The sequence below is a fragment of the Chelonia mydas genome, chromosome 4 (assembly GCF_015237465.2).
Source record: "Chelonia mydas isolate rCheMyd1 chromosome 4, rCheMyd1.pri.v2, whole genome shotgun sequence".
Classification (NCBI taxonomy): Eukaryota; Metazoa; Chordata; order Testudines; family Cheloniidae; genus Chelonia; species Chelonia mydas.
This window is the reverse complement of record NC_057852.1, coordinates 21,657,345-21,672,037: the sequence shown is the minus strand read 5'-3', so window position 1 is coordinate 21,672,037 and position 14,693 is coordinate 21,657,345. Positions and strand designations below refer to the sequence as shown.

The 14,693-nt window shown below is 39.3% G+C and overlaps 1 protein-coding gene across 5 annotated transcripts in view; it reads left to right on the top strand.

Annotated features, from left to right (window-relative positions):
* The first annotated feature begins 791 nt into the window (after positions 1 to 791).
* Positions 792 to 14,693, top strand: part of LOC102935479 (broad substrate specificity ATP-binding cassette transporter ABCG2) — a 36,066-nt gene continuing 22,164 nt past the window's right edge. Inside the window, exons 1-2 of one of the 5 annotated variants that reach the window (XR_006290306.1) lie at positions 792 to 1,599; positions 9,113 to 9,330. Coding sequence is in view for 2 of the 5 variants with exons in the window: in XM_007066642.3 (XP_007066704.2) it covers positions 9,131 to 9,330 (200 nt within the window). In the remaining 3 variants the exon portion in view is untranslated. Of the gene's footprint in view, positions 1,600 to 9,112; positions 9,331 to 11,160; positions 11,243 to 13,817; positions 13,901 to 14,693 lie in introns of those variants that run through there. The other 4 variants (XM_007066642.3, XM_043545131.1, XM_037896852.2 and 1 more) reach the window with 4 other exon arrangements.

Here is a 14,693-nt window from a genome sequence, read left to right as displayed (position 1 = left end):
AAGGTGGAATGCGTCTTCCTCTTTCTTCTCACTTCACGAATGAATGGTATTCTTCGATGGTGTGCTGGTGCCAGGAAGACCCAAGATGGACTGCACCACCAGTCTGTGATTACAGTCCTTTTATACAGTTTGTGGCAGGAAAACATGGTATGCTCCTGGGAAAGATGGGAAACAGTCTGAGGCGGTTTGGCCTTGAGATCGCCCAGAGGCAGGAAAAACCAGTTTAATCCAGTTACTTCCAGGCCAAGCTGACAGTGCATAGTGGGGTCACAAAATGGAGTCACAAGAGTCCATCTTGGATTGCTGCAATATCCTTAGAAACTGATTATTGGGTCTAATACACACATGTAACTTAATAAACCATGAACAATATAACATTTCATACCCAACAGGCTAAGTCCTCTCTGTACTGCTGTGGTGGCATAAAGGGGACTCGACTGAAGGGGCAGTTGGGTATTTCTCTGTCACAGGAGAATCCCCTGGTGGTGCAAAGCCAACGAACAGGGTCTTCTAGAGTGAGACAGATGTGGCAGCTTGAGGAGGTATGGCCTGAGCATGCTGTGTTCCGGTTATCCCTTTCAGTGTAATGGCCCTTGGGGGACTGTTCCTGCCAGCTTATGTTAGAGCAGCCCTGTAGCCCCCAGGTTCTGAGGACACAGAGATGAAATAACATAGCGTTCCAGTATACCTGAGGATCCAGTCCTAGATCTGGAGGACTGCATACAGTCTCTGAAAGAAGTTTGCACCATTTGACCCACACATTTCACCAGACCAAGGAATTGACAACAGGTGTCATTTACAGGTACTACTGCACCGGTCCTGGAGATGGTTAACCAGGAAGAGTGACCAGGTTTGCTCCAATCTAATTTTAACCATGGTTACTGAAATGCTATTGAACATGGTTTGGCCTTGTCTACACTTACAGGTACAATATGTTCAGCACTGGGGAAGAAGGGCTGGTAGACAGAGTAGAGAAAACACCCCACAACGAGTTGCAGTCAGTACCATGTGCATTGTGGGCACATAATACATATTAATAATTAGACCGTTTGGTGGAATCTTTGTGAGTCCACAGTTGGTGACACTGCTGTAGTATGTCAGAAAGTCAACACTGGCGTGTCTTTTGTTTGGTGGTGTGTCCTCAGGCACACTGCCACTGGCAGTGACTGAGCTTGGGCACAAGACTGTGGGGGGATGAGGTGTTGCAGAACTCCTGCTCCGATGCACTTTAGTTCATTTGTGGCACCCTGAGCTAGAACAGCTAAGATTAGGAGCTGCATGTGCCTCTGTCCCTGCCCCTGGACTGAGAGCCTCTCTTATTTCAGCAGCAAAGAGGAGGGGAGGTGACTGTCCTTTGCAAGGCTCTGTTTGGGAGAGAAAGGAGGGGTTTCCTGTGGATTAGCCCTTGATATTACAGAAAGCCTGATGAGCCACTGGTGAGACTTCACCTTCCTTTGAGCTGCATAAAAGGCTGGGGTCACTGCTACACTTGCCACTCACTGCTCTTCCCCTGATTCCAGCTGCGCTCCCAGTACCTGTCTGTATCACCCGTAAACTTCTTCACTGCCGCTGCCTTCTGCACGGACTGAGATCCACTGGGTAAGTCAACTGGGACATTTCAACCTTATTGATGGAATTGTATTTTTTTAAACTGTCTAATTTAGTGACCGGTTTCCTTCCCTGTGCCAGGGAGAGGAGAGGTGAGAAAAACAATAATGGAAGTGCTATTCTGCCACCAACTAATGAATTAGATTCTGAAGCTGGTTTGACCGACAGTGAGAAAGAAAATGTTTTGTGATTTGCCTGGAGTTCCCCACCGCATTTAAGTTACCAACAAAATTAGATGTCCAAAATAATAATGTATTTTATTAAGTTAGGGAGAAAACTCATGTAAGACTGATGGCTGAATAGTTAAAGAGCTCAAGAGCTAGAATATGGAGAGGGAAACAAGTTCATTTTGCTTAGAAGTTTGGATGTATGTGTATGTACATTATATAATACACATACATACACAAGAGCTCATTTATACAAACCTGTTTAGTACACAATACCCTTTTCTCTAAATCTAGGTTACACATCCCCAGGTATATCAGTTACCCGTTAACATACCTGATTTTCTGAATCCTTGAATCCCCTTTTACACAAATGGTTTTAATTTACCCAAAACATTAATGAAAATGGGGATTGTGCTGTGTATAAATCCACATATACCACACCGGTTTCCTGTATAAATATATGCATATGTACTCTGTGTACATATGTATTGCACAAAGCATTGCATAAAGTACAGGATTTATATATACGTTTCATGTATTTGTATTTATATAGAGAACTAAAATGTACAGCTACAATATGCTTTTATGGAGGGTTTCACCTGACAGTTTGAACTAGTTAAACTTTGCACCCATTATAAATAAGAGAAGTAACAGCTTAACTAATGAATGGCTGGCAGGTTTATGGGATGTTGAAAATTAGGATCTTTTAAAAAAGGCTTGATCATGCTTCCTTTGGAAAACTCATTAACACTAACGAGAGTTGATTTTGGCTCTAAAACGATATATTCTTAGTTAATTTTAGCTCTTGATGTGTTTGTTTGAAGAGGTAAAATACCTAGAATAAACTGGTTGGTCTTTCGAAAACCAGTTAAAATATGTGTTGTTGGGTTTTGCGATTTGCAATTGCATTTCTGAGCTACAAGCGCTCTTCCTTTATGATTTAGAAAACTTGTCCAGTGCCGGTCGGTTACTGTAGGAAATTGCTAAGACAAGAGTTCACATAATCTCTTTGTTAATATAAAATATCATAGGGTGGCAAATGTTTTTAGTAAAGTTGCTTTAAAAATCTCAGGCCTGGTTCTGCCATGGCTCATGTGGGTTTTATAGCCATATAACTTAATTGATTTCAGGTCAATGACTCCTGATCTACCCTGGCGTATGTGAGAGGGGAATCAGGCCTCTGGACTATACAAGTCAACGTACAATGCATGGGAAAACTGCCTGTATGCACCCAAATTTACACACTTAAATAACATTTTCAAACCCCAAAGAGGAAAACACCTTAAGTTATGGCGTCTATGGACAGAAAGCTATGCTGATTTCTTTAAAGAGGGCATTTTTACTGTTCAGTTAGAAGAAAGATTAAATATCAAGATTCAATATTTTAAATGTTTCCAGATAAATTATTTTGTCTCCTGACTTGGTAATATGATTAATAGTTTGAGAGAGATTATTTTTGTCTCCTGACTTGGTAATATGATTAATAGTTTGAGAGAGATTATGGATACTGAACTTCTGCCTTGAAAGGATGCAGTGGAAGGTCTGAAACGAGAATCTTTCTTGAGGATAGGTTTAATGGGGACAACCTGGTTACACAGAAAAATGGAGTAATGAAATAAGTGGAGCACTAAAGGTCCAATAATGTGTTGTGGTAGAAAATATGGTGATTTATCTATTGTGTAGTCAGTACTTCAGCAATTACTCACACAAAACTCCCATTGATTCTAATGGGATTTAAACATCTGTAAGGGCTGCCCTTATATTAGTCCATTTATAGCATTACATCATATGAATACAAGTCATCAGCTTTCTAGTGTAAATGTGTTCATCTAGGATTTTTAGATTTATTCTGGGATCATCCATCAAGTATGAAATATTAGTAATCCATAGAAGATATTGCTGCGACTACGCTGCTGCTTGATCCAAAGAGTTTCCTACTGGGTTTTTCTAAATTAGGTGCTGGGGTAAGAATTAATGCTGTTGATGACTCACTTCTTGATGGCAAGGATGAGTGTTCGAGGAAGATTTTTTTGAAAAAGAACAAGTACAGCATGTACCATTCATGAATAGCTCGCCAACGTGGGTGACATTTCAGTTACAGAGAAAATAACTTACTTTAACCAAAGTTGATATAATGATGATATGGTCCCCTTTGTTCATCATACTGGAAAAATACTTCTGAACACAAACTAATTTATTCTGATTATTTACTTATAGTATGTCGATGCCTATACGTGATGATGTGACACATTGTTTTATAGGATATTTATCTGTCCATTAAAACCTAAAGTAGATGAGCATATGTTTGTAGAGTTTTTTGTGAACTGGAAATGAAATTTCATTACACATACATACATTAATTTGATTTATATTTTCTTTGCTATTTCTTTGTTCTCTGGGAGTTTTACTTGCAAAAGGACTGCCAAATCAGACACAAAATAACATAACACAAACCTTCCCCTCTGAGAAAACAAGTAATAGTAAAGCATGTTAACAACCTTTGCTCTTATCTCAAAGCAAACATCAAAAGGAACTTGCCCATATCTTTCCATGGTGAGGCTTACTGATTTATAAAAATCTTCCTATTGCTGAGTAAAGTATTAACTATATAATCTCTCAGTGAATGTTTGCATTATTAATAGAAAAAATACTAAAAAACAAAAACATATGAAAAGTCCGCCCACCATGCACAGATATTATATTACTGCTGGTAGTGGCTCATTGCCTTTTGGAACAAGATTAGAGACACACCAATTTCTCCCATAGGGAATTGCTACAATGGAAGATTTGTTATAACAAGACTCAGATGAGGAGAGAGGCGAGTAGTGCAGATTTTAATTTGTGACTGATACATCACCTAGAACAGCAAAATAATTATTTTTTAGAATTAATTAAGACTTAACAACTGTGTGTCAACTGCAGTAAAAGTATGCACAAATGTAGCTGTGCAAGGTCACGTCTTGTTTTCAAAAAGGTGGCCTTCAGTTAGCTTAAAGAGTGCTTTTCTCTGCTTACCTTATTGGAGAGGATCATTTGTTGTGTCCCTGGTTTACAGGGGGTTTATTCAACATGTCACCAAATGTTCCATATTTTGTTTTCCTGTATTTTTGAGAGTGGTGTAATGTTGCATGATAAAGCAATACAAGCTCAGGAAAGTCAATTTTAAATTTAAGGGCAGGCTAAATTCTAACTTGTGCTTTAGTCACTTTGTGCCATTCTGGCCATGCTAAGGAGGCCGAGATCTATCCTAACCAGGGCATCTGGGAATTCATTTGATGTAGGGGAATTCCTGAAACTCAGGAAGTTGGTTTAACTTGCTATATGGCACCTGGTGGCTAAGGGGTTGCTCTCAGTTGGCACGGCTGAGGCCAGGAGGAGGAGTCTCCTTAGTGAACTGCACTTCTGCTCCTAAAACAATTTTCTAATTTTTTTGTGGTATTTTTATTTCCGTTGCTTTGTAACAACAGGAACTTTCATATCACAAAATACTTTTAAGATCTTCTTCTTGTCCTAGTGCACTGGAGAGATGGGGAGAGTGTCCTCATCTTCATAACATCACTTTTAAAAAGGTCACCCAAGAGACAGAGTATAACTGTATTCCCAACTATGAAGAACCCTAGACCTCAATCGTGCCAGGCCTCTTTGGGTGTCATTCAGAAAGACATCTGTTTCAGCCACTGGCAGCAGCAACTTTAACAAGCAAGCTGCACTTTATGTCTCTGGTTTCAGTAAAGATTACAAGGCAGCCAATGTGCTGTCAAAGCTTCAGGAACACAACTATGTGGCTTATCTCTCAAAAGCAACCCTTTGGGTATATTATCACTGACAGGGAGGTCACTGTTCCCTGTGTTAATGGCTCCACTGGTTTCTTGACAAACAGCAACAATATCAAATACTTTCTTAGACTCATAGACTTTAAGGTTAGAAGGTACCACCGTGACAATCTAGTCTAACATCCTGCACATTGCAGGCCACAGAACCTCACCCACTCACTCCTATAATAGACCCCTAACCTCTGGCTGAGTTACTGAAGTCCTCAGATCATGGTTTAAAAACTTCAAGTTACAGAGAATCCACCATATTACACTAGTTTAAACCTACAAGAGACCCGTGCCCCATGCTGCAGAGGAAGGAAAAAACCCCTCAGAGTCTCTGCCAATCTGACCCGGGGGAAAATTCCTTCCCAGCCCCAAATATGGCAATTAGTTAGATCCTGATCATGTGGGCAAAACCCTCAGCCAGACACCTGGGAAAGAATTCTCACTAGTAACTCAGAGTCCTCCCCATCTATTCTTGTAGAATATCGGAAGGTTCTGTGCCCACCATGGATTGGTTAAGGCCCAAAAATTAAGCTGCTTTGAGGAATTCCAGATCAAGACAATTTAATCAGATATCATATTAACCTATCCCAAAAGGCACCAGCCTACCTGCTTACAAGAAAAGAGCTGATAGATAGGGTGGAGAAAGAGTCCTATAACCCTGAGAGCAAATATGAATCAAAACAAAGCATGGTGGGTCTTATTTTAGGTCTACTGCCTTGAAAATGTCTCTTTAATAGTGGAAAGATTATAGGAAGCAGGTGTTACGTAATTTCAATTCTGTAGGATCCCACATCACTCTGTAGTAAAACCAGTACAGAATAAATCTAGGGTCAGCTTCTGTGTTGCACTGTGGCCTCTTTATGCTGTTTTGGTGGCATAAAGCAGCTAGACACTGGGCAGAACAGATCTTGCAGACAGAGAGATGTCAGAAAGACTCTATGCTACCCCTTTGCCACCCATGGTGTGGGGGCGCACTGGGGCATATCAGAGCATGTGGGAGGAGGAAGGAGGCATGGCTGGAGCATGCTGGACTCCAGCTAGTCATGGTTGTCGAATGGTCTCCTGGGGGCTGTAGTAGTTCCAGCTTGCACCAGATGCCAGGCTAAGCACTTTGTACCTTCTCCCTACCCCAATTCCTGCTACGCGTACAGCTGGAGAGGAATGGAGAATCTGGCTCCTGATGGGGATGATCATTCCCTTCCAGGTGTCCTATTTCTCAGTGCAGAAGTCTGGATCACAGACCTACTCTTTGTGAATATAATAGATTACAGGGCAGATAAAAATAGATGATTTTTTTAAAATAAAAAATTGCATTTTTAAATTTAAAATTAGATTATTTTAATTTAAATTGGATTTTGAATGGAAATTAAATACGGGTTTATTTTAAAAAAACTTTTTAAAATTAAATTTGAAATTGACAACCGATGTTAAGGCCTGAACTTATTACGATCTATTAAAATCATTTAAATTAAATACAAAAATAATATTAAGTAGTACTGTTTGCTGCCAAGGTTTAAAGGAAGTCAAACTACTGAATTGGTGGAAGTCACTGACAAAGCACCGGGAACCACAGTTTGTTGAAGTACTAAACCAGCTTTTGATAGCTGTGGCCTCTTCTGCAGGTGCAGAGAAAATATTTTCTTTAGTTCTGTTTATTCAATTTCACTACAATGACTAGCTCATTCAAAGTTAAGAGACTGACTGGGAGCTGAAAAAGCAGGAAAGCTTGTTTTCTTCTTCCAATCTACAAGTAAAAACTAGATGTGAGAGGGTGAGTTCTACTGTTTCTAAAATCTTGAAGGACATGATAATGGGGAACAATTGTTTGAGTTCATTAACTGCACATTCTATAATATTTCCTTTGCTTTATAAATTGGTTAGTTTGAACTGCAAAACATGCTTTCATAAACTTTTGATAAACATTTTTTTCTTATGTACCATTCACTCTTAAGGTAGATTTATTTAATAAAAAAAATTTAACAGCTGGTTGTGTGCATTTTTAATTGAATTTGAATTTCCATCCGTCCTTGACACAAATCACAAGAAAAACAATCATTATTTAATAAATGGGAAATGCATCATTCACCATTTTCTAACAAAATAAAAAAAATGTAAAAATTAAGAATCTGAATAAATGTAAATTAAGCTATATAATTGCTTAAATAAATGTGTATAGATACAGTGTATCCTCCTGGTTAGCAGAAAAGAAACATCAAATTTTAGTGTCTAGGCTATATTTAGTTGCCAGTTAACATGTTCGAATGGTTAGCAACTAATAAAAATAATGAATCAGAGCTGTGCAGTGAAGGAGACTGCTCTCTGCAGGACCCCTGTCTCTTTTGTTGCAGAAGCTGGAAGGTGTCTGCTGAACAAGGCAGGGGATTGCAGGAAGAGAAAGGGTGGTCTCATGCTTAAGGCAACTGAGTGTGGCCCTGGAGACAGTGGTGCTGGAACTAAGGGTGCTACCGCACCCTCTGGCTTGAAGTAGTAATAACAAACACCAAATGCATGATTTCCCTTGTTTCCATGATCAGCACCCCCACTATAAAAATTGTTCCAGCACCCTGGCCTGGAGAACTGGATTTTATCCCTGCCTCTGCCATAATGTTCCTTATGTAAAGTTGGACAAGTCTTATAAACCGGATTTTTCACAGGAGGCCACTGTGTATCCCTCATTTTCTACATACCCGATCTGAAGTTCTTGGGGTCTGATTTGCAGAACTGCTGAGTACTCACAGCTGCAACTGAAGTCCATGGGAGCAGTGCTCTGAACATATAAAGTGCTGTAAAATGGTCACTACGCTGAAAACTCAGGTCCTCGGCTTCTCAACGTGCGCACCCACACTTAGCTAACGCTTTTGACAATGTTGCCTTTAATCTCTGTGCCTTAGTTCCCAATGTGTAAAAGGGAGCTAATACCACCACTTCTCACAAGGGTGTGGTGAAGAAAAAAATCATTGATGACTGGTAAGCACTCAGATGTGATGATGAGAGTACCATAGAACAGCTCATGAGGAAATGATCATTAATAGTCCTATATTCAGAGGAGGGGTTGAAAGTAATGCCTTTAACAAGGAGTATAAAAAGTAAAATAGAATAGCTACTCGTTCAGTGAACCCCATTCATCGCGTGCATGGAATAAGGCAAGGGCTCAGTGGGAAAGAATAGTATGCCATCATGTAATTAAAAGGGACAGAATTAAAGTTACACAGCAACCTTAATCCTTACATTTCCTTACTGCTGAATGTGTGGCTTGGCAGTGCTAATGTTCTTTTAAGGTAGTGTTTTAGATGTTATCTGTATATGGGCTTTCCCATTTTATAGTCCAGCACACGGAAAAAAAATTAGGAAGGATTATGGAAGAAGGAAAAGTGTTGAATGGGGTTCACTCTGAGTATAACATCCACATTTATTGGAGGGTACATACAGTATAAACTAAGTTGGCTGCTTTGCATCTAGGGTGGTCTTTCATCTCTTCTCTATCTAGGATACCTTTGTTAATGTTTATGTTTACAGAAGTGGAATCCTTCCAAAATGACAGACAACCAGTCAGACATCAGTATTCAAATGTCAAGTACAAACGGCCTCCCGAGCAGAAAACAGTCCTCTCAAGACCCATCAGTCAGCAGAGGAACCATTGTGACCTTTCACAACATCTGCTACAGAGTGGAGGTGAAGAGTGGCTTCATATGTTGTCGAAAAACGGCAGATAAAGAAATTTTGAAAGATATCAAGTATGTATTTAAACTTCTCTGTCATAGAGTACATGTTCATTTGATTTCCTTTCTTGACAGTTAGGTTCAGATAAGTCACTGAGCCATGAATACCTGTGTAATAATAGTGTACAGAAATTGGTCAAGATTTCAAAAAAACAGGCACTCAGAGTAGGCTCCCCAAGTCCATATTTAGGCACATAAAAAGTTAACCTGATTTCCAAAAGTGCTTGCATCTCTCAATTCCATTAATGTCGACAGAAGCTGCAGCGTGTTCAGCTCTTTTGAAAATCAGGTCATTTACTCAGCTGCCTAGATGTGAATGTAGGACCAGAACTTAAGGTATTTTTAATAACCCTGGCTCTAGCTTTGAGTTAAGACTCAAGTCTTTAAAAGTAGCAAAGAGTATTATTCTGTAACTAGAACAATGCATGTGAGAGTTTGGGTGCCCACAATTTTATTGCACTGCTTTCTATTAGTTATTGCTTAGTAGTTGCATGATATTGCTCTTGTTGTCAAGGATCCCTTGTACAATGTTGGCCAGTTTCCAGTTAGATAAGTCTGAATTGTGTGTCACGAAAGTTAGTTGTATAACCTGCCATTCCATGATGTAATTGTAGGTCAGTTCTCTAATTTCAGCTCTCAGAATGCATGAAAGGTTGGACCTTTATATGTACTGCTCTTTGCCCATACAGCATTTCTTAATACACCAAGCCTTCCATGCTGCAGAGTGACTATATCCACCAAATGTGAAATTTTAAATCTTTATTCTCTGACAAGAGTCTTACTCCAGTGTAATTCATTAGATTTAAACAGAGTTACTCCATATTTGTAGTGGTGTGAGAAGAGCATATGTCCTTTAGACTCTAGACCTAGTGCATGTTGTTTCCCCATAAACAAAATGCAAATGAATGAATGAATAAATAAATAAATGAATCACACTTCTGATTGACTAAAACAGCAAAGAAAAAAAAACAAATATAATGAGTCTGGGAAAGGGGTGAGGGATAGCACAGAGAGATTCAATCTGATATTTTATATCTAAATTGAAACACACAAAAAAATCCATAAAAAGAAAAGGAGTACTTGTGGCACCTTAGAGACTAACCAGTTTATTTGAGCATGAGCTTTCGTGAGCTACAGCTCACTTCATCGGATGCATAGCATATCGTGGAAACTGCAGAAGACATTATATACACACAGAGACCATGAAACAAAACTTCCTCCCACCCCACTCCCCCGCGGGCAACAGCTTATCTAAAGTGATCATCAGGTAGAGCCATTTCCAGCACAAATCCAGGTTTTCTCACCCTCCTCCCCCCCCCCCCCCACACATACAAATTCACTCTCCTGCTGGCAACAGCCCATCCCCCTTTGAAACCCCTCTTTATAATGCGCATGATAATCAAGGTGGGTCACCTCCAGCACTAATCCAGGTTTTCTCACCCCCCCCCCCACCCACACACCCCCCCCTCCAAAAACCACACACACAAACTCATTCTCCTGCTGGCAACAGCTCATCTTACAATGTGCACAGCAATAATCCAAGTTTAACCAGAACGTCTTGGGGGGGGGGTTTGCACGAAAAAAACAAGGGGAGACAGGCTACCTTGCATAATGACTTAGCCACTCCCAGTCTCTATTCAAGCCCAAATTAATAGTATCCAATTTGCAAATGAATTCCAATTCAGCAGTTTCTCGCTGGAGTCTGGATTTGAAGTTTTTTTGCTTTAAGATAGCGACCCTCATGTCTGTGATTGCGTGACCAGAGAGATTGAAGTGTTCTCCGACTGGTTTATGAATGTTATAATTCTTGACATCTGATTTGTGTCCATTTATTCTTTTACGTAGAGACTGTCCAGTTTGACCAATGTACATGGCAGAGGGGCATTGCTGGCACATGATGGCATATATCACATTGGTGGATGTGCAGGTGAACGAGCCTCTGATAGTGTGGCTGATGTTGTTAGGCCCTGTGATGGTGTCCCCTGAATAGATATGTGGGCACAGTTGGCAACGGCTTTGTTGCAAGGATAGGTTCCTGGGCTAGTGGTTCTGTTGTGTGGTATGTGGTTGTTGGTGAGTATTCGCTTCAGGTTGGGGGGCTGTCTGTAGGCAAGGACTTGGCCTTTAGGAGAGGGGGACAAAAAAATCCCCCTCTCCTAAAGAACAACTTCTGTCTTGTTGCCTACAAGAAATGAGATAGAAAATCAAATAAATAAATCCCTCACAGCTACCCAGAACTATCATGATGTACTCATGTTTTTACTATGTAGCTGTGATATCTCATTATTGTAACAACCATGCTCAGAGAAAAGATTGATAAAAGAAATAAAAGATGTTTCACACAAATCTTTATAAACTACCCTTTATTATTTATAATATACAATGCTGTAAATTAGAGTGGGGCCTACAGGAAAACTTTAGATTCAAACACCCCTGAGCTTTGGGGAAGTTTAGATCCATAGTCAAACATGATAACTGGTTTCTGTGTCTCTAATGGGCTGCACCAAACCCCCAGATTTGGACATCTTTGGGAGCAATGCTAAAGAGTGAGATGGTCACAGTTTATAACCAGATTGCTGAAAGAGTAGCCACCCTCATATGTGTTAGTTTCTCTAAAATATCAATTTTAATATTGTTCCTATTAATGATAAATTTAGTAGGTGCAGGGACCCTTACACTTAACATAATTAGTCCAGCCCCTGTTGTCCTTTCTCAGTCAAAACTCCTATTGACATCAATGGCAGACTTGCCTGAATAAAGACCGCAAGATCCTTCTCGTGTTCAGTAGCAAACATAGTCAACAGGCTCTTATTTATAATGGACACCTTTAGTAATGACTCAAAAATTTTCTTGTCTTTTAACTTTATACCCATTTTAATTATAACCTAACATTGCTCTGTGGTTCTTGGAATTAACATTTTATCCAACAGTTAGCTGGAAAGACAATATTAAATATCTTTGACATTTCCCAGGGCAAATAGAGTCAGCTCACACAGATTTCCTCACATGATTGGTGGGTCTTTGTATTAATTATTCACAATTAGACCACAATTACTTTAATGTGATTCCCATGGTGCATTCTAAAGACGTTGGAAGGTTTGCCAAACATGGGTATTTAAGAAGAATCAGGTGATGATGATTTCTTACATTGTGAGATTGCGTGTTGTGTTTTGGAAGTTTGCAGGTTTTTTTAATCATAAAATTCAATAATAAAATAATAAAAGTGATAAGTGAATGAGGCACAGGTAAAAAGTTTATAGAAATCTTTATTAATTATTAACAGTTACTACTGTCCCTGGGATGAAGGTAACAGCTTGCTTTTCCATTTAAGTTCTCTGTTGTTACAGAAGAAATTTGATTGGACATGATCTGTTTCCTGGGTGGCTTTTAAAGTGGGGAACATGCTTCCATTGGACAATCCTCTCAGCCCACCTCTTCCCAATTATAAGCGTAATTGAAAACATTGTTTTCTATTTTAATTTCCGCTGGTCCCTGTGTAGAACTCCCAGCCGCACACTTTATTTGGTCTTTAACTATTTTTGTTGAGTGTTATAATGTAACTTCATTATCTAATTACTGTGTTTTAACTGTTAAAGCAGAACACCCGGACATTTTTGATAGGGGAAAGGGGAAAGCGCTGCCTTATGAAAAATAACAAGGATAATGGATTGCAGAAAGAAGGAAGTAACTAGAATCCAATGACATCAGGCAAGAAATAGCAATCGGGCATTGCCATGTGTGGAAAATGTTGACTCACCATTAATTAATCATTGTAAAGGGAAATACCGATTGTGAGGGAGCCCTCTACCTGCCTGGTGCTACTTCAGACATTATTAACTAATAATGTTCATATATGTCAGTCATATACATTCGAGAGTGGACTTTCTTGCCTGGTCAAAAATCTATTTAGTTATGTAATCACACAGAGCTATGTGTGAGAAGCCTATCCAAGGGAAGTTTTATTCCAGGTGACTTGCAGACATCAATAGATTCACCCTCATCAATAAGAACACTCTACTCCTACGCTCTGGTTATTTATTTTATTTATTTACTTATTTTTAAATCCTTGTGCTGCGACTGAAAGAGGCTAAATCTTCTCAAATTTCCTTTATCCAAAGCCATCCCTGCAGTTCTGCTTTCAGGTCATATCCAACATTGGAAGGGGCCTATTTTCTCTCTTCAGTTTCTATGCACCCAAAATTTTATGTGAAGAGCTCATAAGATTCCAGTACCCTTTGATTTGAAACTAAATCTCTGATAAATTGTTTATTATTAACTTTTATTTGTTATTGTAGCAACCTTCATATGCTAGGCACTTTGCAGACATGTAAAAAACCAGTTCTCTGTCTGAAGATATGACAATCTAAATTAGACAAAACATAGATGAAGTAGTGTGGGAAAGGAATGGACTACAATATAGTTAAAGTTACTGAGTAGTAGTCGTTCGGACATGACTTCTTAGTTAGAAGGATATTTTTTGCCCATTCCAAATCCCAAATCAGAGAGATCCTCAGATAGATACTTTTAGATCTTCTCTGCCAGTCCTCTGCTCTAATGCAGATTGGTGCTGCTTCTCTGACTACAAATGAGTTTCCAAGTTTCCATTACTTATCACTCAATCAGCTAGTTTTGCTTTCTTTGTACTCGTATCTGTGAGTTCAGTGCTGCCATTCAAAAGTAGCTACCTATATTGTATATATAAATGGTTGTTTGTGTAGCTCATTGTCCATTTCCATGGTCAGACTCCCACTTCAGTGAACAAAGCCTGCATTTACACACACAGACACGCATTTGCACATGCAAACTGTACTGAAGTGCACAAATGCTTGTCTGCATGTGCAATATGGGGGCCAGCTATGAGAATTTGGCCCTTACCACTAAATCTTTCATCTGTAACAATGACCAAAAGAAGGGAAGTGTTGATTGTTATCTAGGAAACTACACAGTGTAAATAGCTGCCTATTGTGTTTTATTGAAAGAGTTGATTCCAGACAAAATGACTGGTAACCAAATGCATACTTAATACCATTTTCTTCTGGCTGCTGAGCTTGAGATAGTTCTTTGCATCTGATGTAGAGTCATTAAGTCAGGTTTCCAAGTATTTCTTTAAATATAGATGCCCTTCCTACATGATAAATGCCTGTCTTACAGAGGGATGGCCAGAGAACCATGCTTGCTAAGACTGCATGTATTCTAGAGTGAGTTTGTGCTTAGTATGGCTAGATCAACATATGTCTTGCTATTGTTTGATAATTATAGTTTCTGTGTTACTTTTTAGTTAACAATATGGGATATATCTTTTTATTTTAAGTTAGCAATGTAAACTAAGCGGGAGTCAAGTCATTATTTGATGTAACCAACTAACTTCACTAGCCCCA